The 13,209-nt window shown below is 39.6% G+C and overlaps 1 protein-coding gene across 1 annotated transcript in view; it reads left to right on the top strand.

The window, feature by feature from the left end:
• LOC126236856 (intraflagellar transport protein 140 homolog) overlaps positions 1–13,209 on the top strand; it is a 267,376-nt gene that overhangs the window by 103,476 nt on the left and 150,691 nt on the right. Inside the window, exons 12-13 of the mRNA XM_049946468.1 lie at positions 2,619–2,784; positions 6,526–6,669. Of these exons, the coding sequence (XP_049802425.1) occupies positions 2,619–2,784; positions 6,526–6,669 (310 nt within the window). The remainder of the gene's footprint in view (positions 1–2,618; positions 2,785–6,525; positions 6,670–13,209) is intronic.

Below are 13,209 nucleotides of genomic sequence, written 5' to 3'. Positions count from 1 at the left end.
GGTTTACCTAACTAACAGTGCCACACCTGGTGACTGTCTAATTTGTGCAGTTGTGCCCAATGAACAGTACGGATGATGCAACTCAGACCATAGCTGTTGTACCGCGATTCATCTGTCATTTGTAGCTCACCCCATTTATGTTAAGATGCTTATAGTGCCATCTATTGTTTATTGTTGTTGTCCACCTCCTTTATGTCCCACCCCCCCCCCCTCCCCTCCACCCCAATGTCAATAATATGCTGTTCAGATTTGACATCGTTCTGAGCAGTGGGTCTCTTTCTACAGCATTTTGAAGCAGACATATTAGGGAAGAGGATAAACTCCACAGTTTTCAAAGAGTGTGTCATCATTATCCACATTTCCTATGTCACTATCTTTTCCATCATCCCCTAATTTTATTATCCGGCCTCCACCTTTTTTCTAGTCCACTTTCTCATTCCTATGCCTCTTCCAAAAAGTGCAACTTATGTCTGACAGTATTGTTCCATTTTGTGGGAATAATACTTCCCAGTACCTCACACACTAAATATTCGACATCTTTTAATTTAAATCTTTTTATTTCTGTCTGCAACACTTTTTACCTGAGCCCATGCGATTGCTATTGCATTGAAATGGCAATGACGTGGTGGAAGGCACAACTCTGTAACCATTTTCTTCTGCAATTGTGTCAGTCCCATGATTTGTGCTCTTTTACTATTCCTACAATTCAGCCTTTTTTCATTTCCCCATCAAGTGAATCTATGCTGTTACTCTCTAGCCTGCCTACTGTCACTCTTCCTGCTATTGCATGGAGGGCCTTTGTTTAACTGATTAACTGCACAGAATGGTGTAGTACATTATCTAGTGTTACAATGGATTTCTCTTCTATGTTCGGAAGCAAAGAGTGTATGAACCACTCTTTAAATAAATGAAATGGCACAATTTCAGAGACTTTATTGGTCTCATACAAGATATGGTTTTATGTGTATACAGGAGGAATTTAAAGTAGACTGGGGTCGGAGTGAGAATTTGGATCAAGGAGGAAGGTGTGCCAGGGTATTCCGTACAGTGGTGTGGACCACTATGTCAAGGTGGCTTAGCGGCTAACGCACCTGCCTAGTAAGCACGAGACACAGGTTTGATTCCCGGCCTTGATACAAATTTTCACTTGCCGCTTATGCCTATATACATAAAATCATATCTGTATGAGACTATTAAAGTTTCTGAAATTGTGTCATTTCATTTGCATAAGTACCTGCAGCTATGTTTTGGGCTGGATCCCCCATTTACATTCGATGCTGAGGTGCTGTTCCCGAACTTGGAGAGCCTCGTCAATTCTGTTTGTGTGTGAGGGGGAATTTAAAGTAGACTGGGGCAGCACTGAGAATCTGGATTCAGGAGGGAGGTGGTACGCCAGGGTAATCTGTGTAGTTGTGTGAACTGCTGTCCCAAGGTGGCATAGCGGCTAGTGCACCTGCCTCATAAGCAGGTTTGATTCCCAGCCTTTTCATTGCCACTTCAGTCTGTATGCATAAAATCACTTTTTAAATTTTGTTACCATCATTTCCTTGTCATAGTCACCAGATTTCTTTGGTGTAAATAGCAACAGAGCATTTGGTACAAACCCACTGATTGTTCCAGCAAGTAAAAGAATGAGATTACTTACTTTTACAACCAGAGCTTTCATTGTTCCTCATGCAGTGTCATTGATCCACACGTTTAGTCTGGAATGACCAGCATTTGCCCACGTTTCATTCAACCAAACTGTTTTGTGAGACTTATGCTTAGATACTCGTCTGTAAAAATGGCATCTCCAGTCATCAATATCCTCTCAATCAAGTTGATCTCTTCTTCCAGAAAAGTTTTCCATTGAATCCTTATCTTCTTTAGTACAGCTCTTGAGAGAAGCAGCTTCTTCTGAGTTGGACAGTCTTTCTGCACATAATACTCATACAAATGTCACCGAACTGTGTTCTCTTGAAAATTATGCAGTCCCATCATTTTAGCAGCACGCATTCTGGTTTTCCCTGGATTCGAAAGGGCAGCAGTTGGTTCATGTAGATCTCCAGCACACTTCTCCCTCATTATTTCTTCACAGTGGTCATTCCAGTTTCCAGAGCAGCAGCAACCCATTCAACAACTTTCAACAATGGTATAACAGGCCCGCACTCATCCCTTTTGTACTCAGAATAGTGTTGTACATTATATACTAGCTCATGAGATTGGCTTTGTAATGTAGTACCTGTGCCCACTTCCCTGTGGCTAGAGGAAGAGGCCATATCACAGACTGCACTGTTAACACAAACAGCATTGGTAACTCAAGACCCGCGACAAGCGGTGAGCACGCAATAGATGCTTTGCAGCCGCTAAGAAAGCGTGGCACTTGACAGGACCTGGAGTGACAGATGTCACAGCACAGCACGATCAACATAGCAACTTTAATGAAATCCTGAACTTGGGTTGGTGCTAGAGTGTCCCCTCAACACAATGCAGTTCCTGCATGTGAAATGCTGCAGACATTCTTTTAGCAGCCTTACTGTAGATGTGGTCCTTTTGGAGATAGTATACCTTTGCATTCCTCCACCCTCCGCCTTGACATACCCATTATTTGTCAAATCATATACATTTTTCTGTTGCAGGGGTCGTCTAGTTGTTGTACACTGCTGGGATTGTGAGGAACCACGATTACTAGTGTGTCAAGCAAAACGTATACCACGTTCAAAAGAAGCTACTCCAGGTAGAGCATCTTCAGCAACGGTCTCTGTAACTTCTGCTCATGAAAATTCTGCCCCATCCATCCCCAAGGTAACATTAACTTACCATTTTCAGTTTTGAATACTTTTTTCTACTAATCCAGATCAGTTTTAATATGTTTTAAAGCCTCATGATGCTCGTCAGTTTAAAAATTGTGCAGTTCTTGTGACATAAAATGTAATTTCATTCATATAACTGACACAGAAAATTTTAGTAAAATACCAGAATATCTTTCTTACAGTTTCTGTAACAAATATGCTATTATAAAGCAGAATGTTTAGAAAAAAATTATACAACTGATATTTTGCTTGCTGTGCATTCATTGCACTTTCATGGCATACTCATTACTAATTGTTCCACAAATTCAGTGCTAGAAATCTGATTTCATGTTGCTGTACATGAAATGTTGAATTTACTGTGAAACTTGTAACTCTGGATAGGAGAAACTTTTATAATTTAACCAGGCAATAAAACACCTTCGTCGTAATGAGCCACCAATGAATAACATGAATTTCACTGAAATTGTGGGTTTCGCTCTATGATCATTGCTGTAAGAAAGTTTGTTTATCTTGAAGCACCAAATCTGCTGTAATGTTCTTGTTAACACCCCCCCCCCCCCCACCTCCCCCAATTGCCTACAGTAATGTACAAAACCTATCAAGAGTAGTTAGCATTTTCTTAGGTAAAAGGTAAAAACTTTTAATTCCAGAAACCCACGTTGTCACTGTGGATTGAAGAATGCTGGCACAGTGCGGACCAGACAAGATGCCGTCCCATTATGCTGCGTACATTGTTACTGCGAGACAGAACTAGTGATTGTGCTGGGGAAGGGAGTCAATGAACTGGTTGGAGAATGCTTTGGCTAATGAGAGAAGTAGGTGCTTGGGCATTCTCCTGCTAGAAAGGAAACTGCAACAGAGTGGGAGGGATGATGTTTCGAATACATTATGTACTATTTAGTGTTACCCCAATAAACATGACAGGTGCATGGTCATTGTAAGCTAAGGCTTCTCACACCTTGATGTCCTTGGATTGTCCTGTATGTCACCGCGTGGTCCTCTTTGGTAGTTGTCTCTCTCTTGATGGTTGCTGCACATGCAAATGACCATCACATATAACAAGACATACAGTCTATTAAGTAAGAGCATGCTTGATATTACACACAGATGGTATAAGATATTGACTTAGTTTCTTCACAGCCCAATGGAGGGAACCTTTGTCCTTCATGCATTGTCCATAAAGCATTAATTTACTTTGAATTATTTACTGAGATACATACGAAGAGATGTGAGTGCAGTTTACGTTTGAAGTTTATCAAAGATGTTTGAGGCTGACCGCCAAATGTTAGTTCAATGAAAAAATTGAAGATTGGAGGAGGACAATAATCCGAAGCATTGCAGCAGGCTTTGCAGTGACTGCAAAAAGGAGAACGATGTGCAGGTATTGGATTGACCTTCACAGGTACCTTACACTAACCCTGTTGAAAATGTATGCTCTTACATCAAAAAGAAGTTGCAAGGAAAAAGATCTTCACTTTAAAAAAGCTACCAGAGCAAATTCTACACTTTTTGAAGTCTCTCCCACATGAATACACAGAAAAACCTGTGGTCACAAGCGTGCCTCAGAGGTGCCAAGCAGTTATCGACACTGAGGGTGACTGGATGTAGTGTTAATTGTAAATGTACTTTTCTTTTGTTCATATATGATGTGTCTATAGCTTTTAGTTTGTTGTCAGATACATTAGCCTTCTTATCAGCCCGACCACGATCTTACTGTGCTTTGCTTTTGTCACCATACACAACTTCACACAATTTATTCCTCCAATTGCTTGTTTCACTACATTACTGGAGATAGGTTGCACAGTGTTGAGGGGAGAGGGGGGGGGGGGGCAGAGTGAACAGAACATGTACTGTTCACCTAGCTGCTGCGAACGAGGTATGAATCAGTATTTCACTGTCATCCAAAATCAAAACAAGTGAATGCACTTTGCTTAGACCAGAGTTTCCATAAGTCTAGGACTAAAACCATAAAAAATTGTTTATTGAACTTATTCTTACAGTTAGTCAATTTTTTTCAAAATAGAACCTTCTGAATTGAAACACTTCTGGAGACAGTGTTTCCAGACCAGAAGGCATCATCAAAGGTCTTCTCTGAGATGTCCTTTAGAGCTTAAGTAACATGAACCTGGATGTTTGCAGTCATGTCCCATCATTTCCCTTTCAGGCCTTCTTTGAAAAAGGGGGAGGGGCGAAATCTGGGGAAGCCAGGTCAGGACTGTAGGGAGGGTGGGAGAGTAATGAGAAGTAGGGCCTGGCAATAAATTACTTGATACTGAAGTCACTGTGGCTAGGTACATTGTTGTGATACAGTTTCCACTTATCCTTGATCTCGCATCGACAGTGCACAATCCTACTTTTCAGTCTTTTGAGCACTTCCAAGTAGAAAACTGCTTTCACTGGGTCCCAGTAGGTACAAATTCGTGGTGGACAATAACATCAATTGATAGCTTAACTGCCAGACAGAATTCAGTCACACACATGCATCACATTTTCCTCAATTCAGGAGACTGATGGATGTCCACTGTGGCATTTACACTGTGACCTATTCTCAGGCCTCCTTGAATGACTTGTGCCACTGGAGAACTTGTGATCTGGACAAGCAATCACTCCCAAAGACACACTGTATTAATGGAAATGTTTTGATCATGTTACTTATGGAAACCTCCTGGTTTACATATGGAAACCTCCTTGTATTGAGCCAAATGAATTGCCACCACTACACTGTGGCCAAGAGTAGATCTGACCACCCAGTTCAGCTGAGCACAACATACTCAATTTCAACGGCTGCTTCACAATCCATGCTGTCCGTACCCCTCTCCCCCCCCCCCCCCCTCACCACAGCACCAGCTCATGTGAACTAGGTAGAGGGGAGTTATCCTTGTAACACGTCCTTCTTTCCCCCAGCCATCCAGGTCTTAATCTCTGGTAACCCACAGCCACCTGCACCTTGTCCCAGGACCATAACTTCATTCATCCTGCATCCACACCCTCTTCCCCACAGTCTCTTCTTCCTCTGTTCTGTCACCCCTTCTCAGTTCACTCCGATACGTCGTAGCCATTATTCAGTACCAGAGTGTCCCATTTCTATACCAATGCACCTGTTGCCTTCAGCTCGCACATTCCTGTTCCGTAGATCTGCTGCCTCCCTTCAAACCATCGCGTTATTCCCCAGCCCTCCTTCCTAATCCCCACATTCTTTCTCCCCTCTCTCACTTCACCCAACTCAGTTGCTCACCCCAGTCTACCTGCAGAACTTCTGTCATAGCTTTGTGCACTCAGCCGGCACAGTGTAACCATACTTGTGTGTGTGTGTGTGTGTGTGTGTGTGTGTGTGTGTGTGTGTGTGTGTACTCTAGCTCAAAAGAGATTCGTCCTAAAGCTAGCAAAGTTTTAACCCATGTTTATATTATGCCCATCAACTACTCAATGCCGCTACTGTTGGGTGAGTTATTACCTTTACTCCTACTTTAATTACATTCTGCTGGAACTTCCCGTACCATAATTGCCTTGTAAAGTGATCATTCTTCAGATGTGTAATATCAATTGCAGTGACATATGTGGAGTAATTATCACAGAAATTTTTACACTTTATTGTAAATACAGTTGTTGTCAACACTATTTCCAGTTAATTCTGGATATTGACAGTCTGTAATAAAGAATGTTTTTAATAATTTTTGGAGTGTTACATAGTTGCTATTAACTTACTAATTAGTTCTTTTTCCCTTCTGTTTAGGAAGATGTTTTGGTTACATTTTTCTCAACAGATGAATCTGCACTTGTTCTGCATGATGTAATATCTCTGAAATCTGAATTTTCTATTCTACTTGGAGTGCGCTGTCCGCATTACATCTTGCTGAGAAGTTCTGATTGTACTCAGGTGAGTATAATGCTTATTATGTGCTGCATTTTGTAGTGGATATTACACATGATTCTGTTGCAAGTAATGATAATACACAGCTTTTTGTGAAAACTGCAGATGATGCAAAACTTCAAGGACAGGATGTGACATGGAAATAGTTACACAGTGGTAGCAAGTGCATGGGATAGACAGTAAAAAAATAGATATTATTGCATTTTGGGCTTAGGTCCAACAACTGGTTTGATACAGCTATCCATATTCGTGTGTCCAGTGCAAGTCTCTTCATCTCTGCACAACTCTGTCACTGATGACCTCAATATCAACGGAGTGTTAAAAACTTAATCTTCCTTCCTTCTGCATAACTACTGCAACCTACATCCATTCAAACTTGCTTACTGTATTCAAACCTCTACAATTTTTAGCTCCCACGCTTACCTCCATTAACAAATTGATGATTCCTTAATGCCCCAAGAAATCAGCATTCTTCTGTAGCTCCACATTTCAAAATCTTCTGTTTTTTCTTTTCTGAACAATTTATTGCTGCTTCGCTTCTGTATGAGGCTACGTTCCAGACAAATACTTTTATAGGAAGTATTCTTGACATTTAAATTTATATTTGATGTTAACAAATTTGTTTTTTTCTTTTTTTCAGAAATGTGTTTCTTGTTATTGCTTGTCTGCATTTTACATCCTGTCTACTTTGCCATAATCAGTTATTTTGCTACACAACTGGTAAAACTCACCTCTACTTCCAGTGTCTCTTTTCCTAATTTAATTCTCTCAGCATCACCTGATTTAATTCAGTTTCATTCCATTACCCGTATTTCACTTTTGTTGAAGTTCAAGACACTATACATTTTGTTACACTATTCTCCCAAATCCTTTGCCATCTGTGACAGAATTACAATGTCATCAGCAAATGTCAGAGCTTTTACTTCTTTGTCCGGAACTTTAATTACCTTTTTATTTCTCCTCAATTTCCTTCAAAGCGTGCTCATTGTACAGATTGAATGATATCAGCTATACAGCACACCTGTGACTCATTCCATTCTCAACTGCTGCTTCCCTTCCATGTCCTTTGACTGTTATAACTGTAATTATGTTTCTGCACAACTTATAAATAATCTTCCACTCCCCGTACTTTATCCCTGTTGTCTTCACAATTGCAAAGAGTGCAGTCCACTCAACATTGTCAAAAGCCTTCTCTAAATCTTCAGATTGTATAAGTGTAGTTTTGCTTTTCTTTTGCCTTTCTTCTAAGTCATAGGTTCGGTAGGAAGCATCTGGATACAGTGAAGTCCTGTTTGTCTGATTGGTTTAGAGATATAACATTATTTAGAACAGCAGTCGTTCTGTGGTGCCTGTCTGCAACTCAGCATCTCCACTATATGGTGCCTGTCTGCAACTCAGCATCTCCACTATATGATGAGTAGCAATCTGTCCTTTTCGTAATATTATCATTATTTAAAACAGACTTATTTGTGAGGTATTAGAAAGTTTTAGATATCAGATCTTTCTGCCAAACAACAAGCAGGACTGTCCCATACTGTAGCGTGATAGTGTTAAGTATTATAAGTGTACAAGTGAACGCAGCAATGCTTCGCCATTGTAAATAGTGTGTGAATTGGATACATGTCCTAAACACCTCAACCTCTCTCTTTATCCATCTTCTCCCTCTCCTCCTCTTTGTCCATCTCCTCCTCCTCCCATCTCTCTATGCATTACCTCCTCCCCCCTCTTTTTGTCCATCTTCTCCTCCACTCACTCTCTCTCTCTCTCTCTCTCTCTCTCTCTCTCTCTCTCTGTTCATCTCTTCCTCCCCCCTCTCCATATCTATTTTCTCGCTCCCTCTATGTCCATCTCCTCTTCTCCCCTCTCTCTGAACAAGATATTTGTTAATCATTATTGCAAACGAAATCTTGATTGGAAACTGAAGTTGCTTAAAAGAAGTGGGTAAATCGGTTAGGATTATTGGTATTCTGGGTATGAGAGAAACCTCTTCAGCTGCTTGATCAGTGAAGGTAGTAGCTTCAATTACAGTATTTCACTTCTTTTACTGTGTGAATAAGTAGGATTACTAAGTTTTGGACAATACGGATTCCATAGTAGTGTTCTTATCATAAGTGGATAAACCATAAATACAGCTTTCTGTTTTCTGTAAAGCTGATGGCAAGGAAGAAAACAAAACACCACATTGTTATGTTTACAATTTTTGTTTAAAATTCTATGTAAGGAGGAAGAATATACATGGGAGAAACAGTTTGTCTAATGGTTTACCAGATCTTCCATTGTAGTTAAAACTGACTGTGGGAAAGGAAACAAAACTGAACATTTGCAAAGCACACCACAGCATAGCATTTTCTTTCTAGCAGTAATTTTAACAGAAAATCTGCATATTGTTGTTTAAAAAATATACAGCCTGTGTCCATCTGAACGTATCAAGTAAAAATTTGAAACAGAATGGTCAACTTTGCAGGATTTTTGTTGACAGTGTTTCCCCGTTATATAATTATAGGTATATTTATACAGTGAAGTCCCAAAGAAACTGGTGTAGGCATGCATATTCAAATACAGAGATATGTAAACGGGCAGAATACAGCACTGTGGTCGACAACACCTATATCAGACAACAAGTGTCTGGTGCAGTTGTTAGATTAGTTACTGCAGCTACAGTGGCAGGTTATCAAGATTTAAGTGAGTTTGAACATGGTGTTATAGTTGTCGCACAAGCAATAGGACACAGCATCTCCAAGGTAGCAATGAAGTGGGGATTTTCCCGTATGACCGTTTCGTGAGTGTACCATGAATATCAGGAATCCAGTAGAACATCAAATCTCTGACATCACTATGGCTGGAAAAAGTTCCCGCAAGAATGGGGCCAATGATGACTGAAGAGAATCATTCAGCATGACAGAAGTGCAACCCTTCCACAAATTGTTGCAGCTTTCAGTGCTGGGCATTCAGCAAGTGTCAGTGTGTGAACCATTCAACGAAACATCATTGAATGGGCTTTTGGAGCCAACGACCCACCCATGTACCCTTGCACCCTTGCTGACTCCACAACACAAAGCTTTACACTTCACCTGAGCCCGTCATCACTGACATTGGACTATTGAGGACTGAAAGCATTTTGCCTGGTTGGATGAGTCTCTTTCCAAATTGTATTGAGTGGATGGACGTTTATGAATATGGAGACAACCTCATGAATCCATGGACCCTGCACGTCATTAGGGGACTGTTCAAGCTGGTGGAAGCTCTGTAATGGTGTGGTGTGTGTGCAGTTGGAGTGATATGGAACCCCTGATACATCTACATACAACTGTGACAGGTGACACATAAGGAAGCATCCTGTCTGATCAACTCGATCCATTCATGCCCATTGTGCATTCCAACAGACGTGGGCAATTCCAGCAGGACAGTGCAACACCCCACACGTCCAGAATTGCTACATAGTGGCTCCAGGAACACTCTTTTGAGTTTAAACACTTCCACTGGCCACCAAACTCCCTAGACATGAACATTATTGAGCATATTTGGGATGCCTTGCAACATGCTGTTCAGAAGAGATCTCCACCCCCTCATATGGATTCATGGACAGTCCTGCAGGAGTCATGGTGTCAGTTCCCTCAAGCACTACTTCAGACATTAGTCAACTCCATGCAATGGTATGTTGTGGCACTTCTGCTTGCTTGCGGGGGCCCTACACGATATTACGCAGATGCACCAGTCTCTTTGGCTCTTCAATGTATAATATATATATTAAAGAAATACATGGTCTGTGTCTCTCCAAATCACTATCGTGTAAAAATTTGAAGTGAATCAATCAAGAACTTTTTGAAATTTTTGCTAACAACATGTCCCTATTACATATTACGTATATTTATGTGCTATATATATTAAATAAATACATAGCCTATGACTGTGTGAATATTTGTTAGAGTATTGCGTAAAAGTTTGAAGTAAATTGGTCAAGAAATTTTCAAGATGTTTGGTAACAACATTTCCCCATTTTTTTCTTATGTCAGTCTGAATGTTTATTAGAGAATCATGTAAAACTTTGAAGTAAGTCAGTCACAATTTTTTCAAGATTTGCTAATGTTTCCGCTTTATACACAATATATATTGTGAAAATATGTAGCTTATGTCCGTCCAGATGTTTCTTAGAGCATCATGTAAAAATTTGAAGTAAATCACTTAAGAATTTTTCTAGATCATTGGAAACAGCATTTCATCTTTATATAATAGTATAAATAGATATATATTGTTTATATTTAAAATATTTAGTTCATGTCTATCTGAATTTTTATTATAATAATGTGTAAACATTTGAAGTAAATCAATGAAGAACTTTTTGAGGTTACTGGAAAAAAATATTTCCCCTTTATATATTAGTTATATGTCATATAAAGGGTGTTTCAAAAGGAATATACGTATTACAAAGTATTATTTTGTCGAAACCATCAATTGCTGTGCCTTGGCTCAGCTATTGGAGAAACAAATACGTAGTCTAGTTAATATTAATAGCTGCTAGATGTCAGTTGTCTTCTGTTTTGCTTGGTAACCGTCATATGTTTAAAATGGCTACTCCGCAGCAGAAATCATTTTGTGTTCTCAAGTTTGCAAAGTGCAATTCTGTGATTACAGTGCAAAGACGTTTCAGGTTGAGGTACCAAATTGATCCTCCGAAGGGGTGGAACATTCGCAGATGGTATCGACAGTTTCTATATACAGGGTGCAGGTGTAAAGGAAAGAGTCCTGGCCACCCTCGTGTTCCTGAAGAAAATGTTGCACAAATTCAAACTGCTTTCCAACGTAGTCCTTCAAAATCAACTCACCGTGCCAGTTGGGAGTTACAACTGCCTACAACAACAATTTGGCGTGTTTTGAGACATTGGTTGGTTATGAAGCCAGACAAGTTACAGCTGTTACAAGCTCTGTGTCCTGATGACAAACGCAAACATGTGCATTTTGTAACAGGATTCTTGATGCTATTGACAATGATAACACTTTCACACAGCACGTCGTGTTCAGTGATGAAGCAACTTTCCATGTCAGTGGTCAGGTAAACAAACACGATGTTTGAATTTGGGGCCTACAGAACCCACATGCAGCCATTGAACATGTATGAGATTTACCCAAAGTCATTGTGTTTTGTGCAATATCCCAATCATCTGTTTGCGGCCGGCCCATTCTTCTTTGATGGAAACACGGTTAATGGTCAACAGTATCTTGCTATGTTACAAAACTGGTTGTTTACGAGGCTGCACGAAGACAACTTCATTTTTCAACAAGACGAGGCACCCCCTCACTGGAGTCACCAAGTGCGTGAATATCTGAACCAAACTCTACTGAATCATTGGATTGGTCGTCAAGGAGCTGGCAACTCAGCTGGACTCCGTGGTCACCAGATTTGACACCCTCTGACTTCTTCCTGTGGGGTTTTGTTAAAGACAACGTTTATGTACCACAACTCCCACAGAACCTGGAAGAGTTGAAGAACCGAATCCATACTGCCATAACATCAGTGATGAAGGACATGTTTGTCCAAATATGGTAGGAATTTGAGTATCGATGTGATATTGTTCGTGTCACTGATGGAGGACATATTGAACATCCGTAATCTGAACTTGAGAGGTTCATAATTGTGTGTGTAAAGTGTCATATTCATATGTCTTAAAGTTTAATAAATATATGCATTTGAATACATATATTCTCTTTGAAACACCCTGTATATCTAAAAATATATAGCCTGTGCATGTCCAAATGTTTACTAGAAAAGTGTGTAAAAATTAGTTCTAGATTATGTTGAAAGGAGATCATCTTCTGGACATCTGTTTAAGGAATTAGGCATTTAGAATACTGCTTCACAGTATATTTATTCCCTCATGAACTTAGTTTTAAATAATCCCTTGCCATTCAAAAGGAACAATGAAGTACATAGTTATAGTACCAGAAGAAAAAATGACATTCATTACATCACACTTAAGTTGTTTTCAGCACAAAAATGGATGCACAGTGCTGCTACTGAAATTTTTGATAACTTACCCAGTAATATAGAATGTCTGACAGACAGCGAAGAAACATTTGAAAACAAAACTGGACAACTTTCTCCTTGACGACTCCTTCTATTCCATAGCAGAATTTCTGTTATTGTAATAATAATAATAATAATAAAATAATTAAAAAGCCTTATAAATGTTCAGCATGTAGCCATTTTTACACATGAATTTGTGATGTGAATGTAAAATGACCCATTCCTTGTCAGTATGACTTATAATGCAAATGATCCATGGAATGTGAAACTAATCAACAGACTTTTCGATTTCAACCCTTCTTTAGTTTTGTGTTATAAAGTTGGTTGTGTCATGATGATTTATATCAATCAAATACAGCCCACTGAGCTATAGTTTATTATTATTATTTCTCTCTCTCTCTCTCTCTCTCTCTCTCTCTTGTACAGATAAATATTATGATTTCATGTAATAAATGTGTTAGCCGACAGTTTAGTATTGTAAGTCTCTGCTTTGAAATTGCATCCCGGCTTGTGTTCAAGTCGTA

The sequence above is a fragment of the Schistocerca nitens genome, chromosome 2, assembly GCF_023898315.1.
Source record: "Schistocerca nitens isolate TAMUIC-IGC-003100 chromosome 2, iqSchNite1.1, whole genome shotgun sequence".
Lineage (NCBI taxonomy): Eukaryota > Metazoa > Arthropoda > Insecta > Orthoptera > Acrididae > Schistocerca > Schistocerca nitens.
This window is presented reverse-complemented; position numbering and strand designations above follow the sequence as displayed.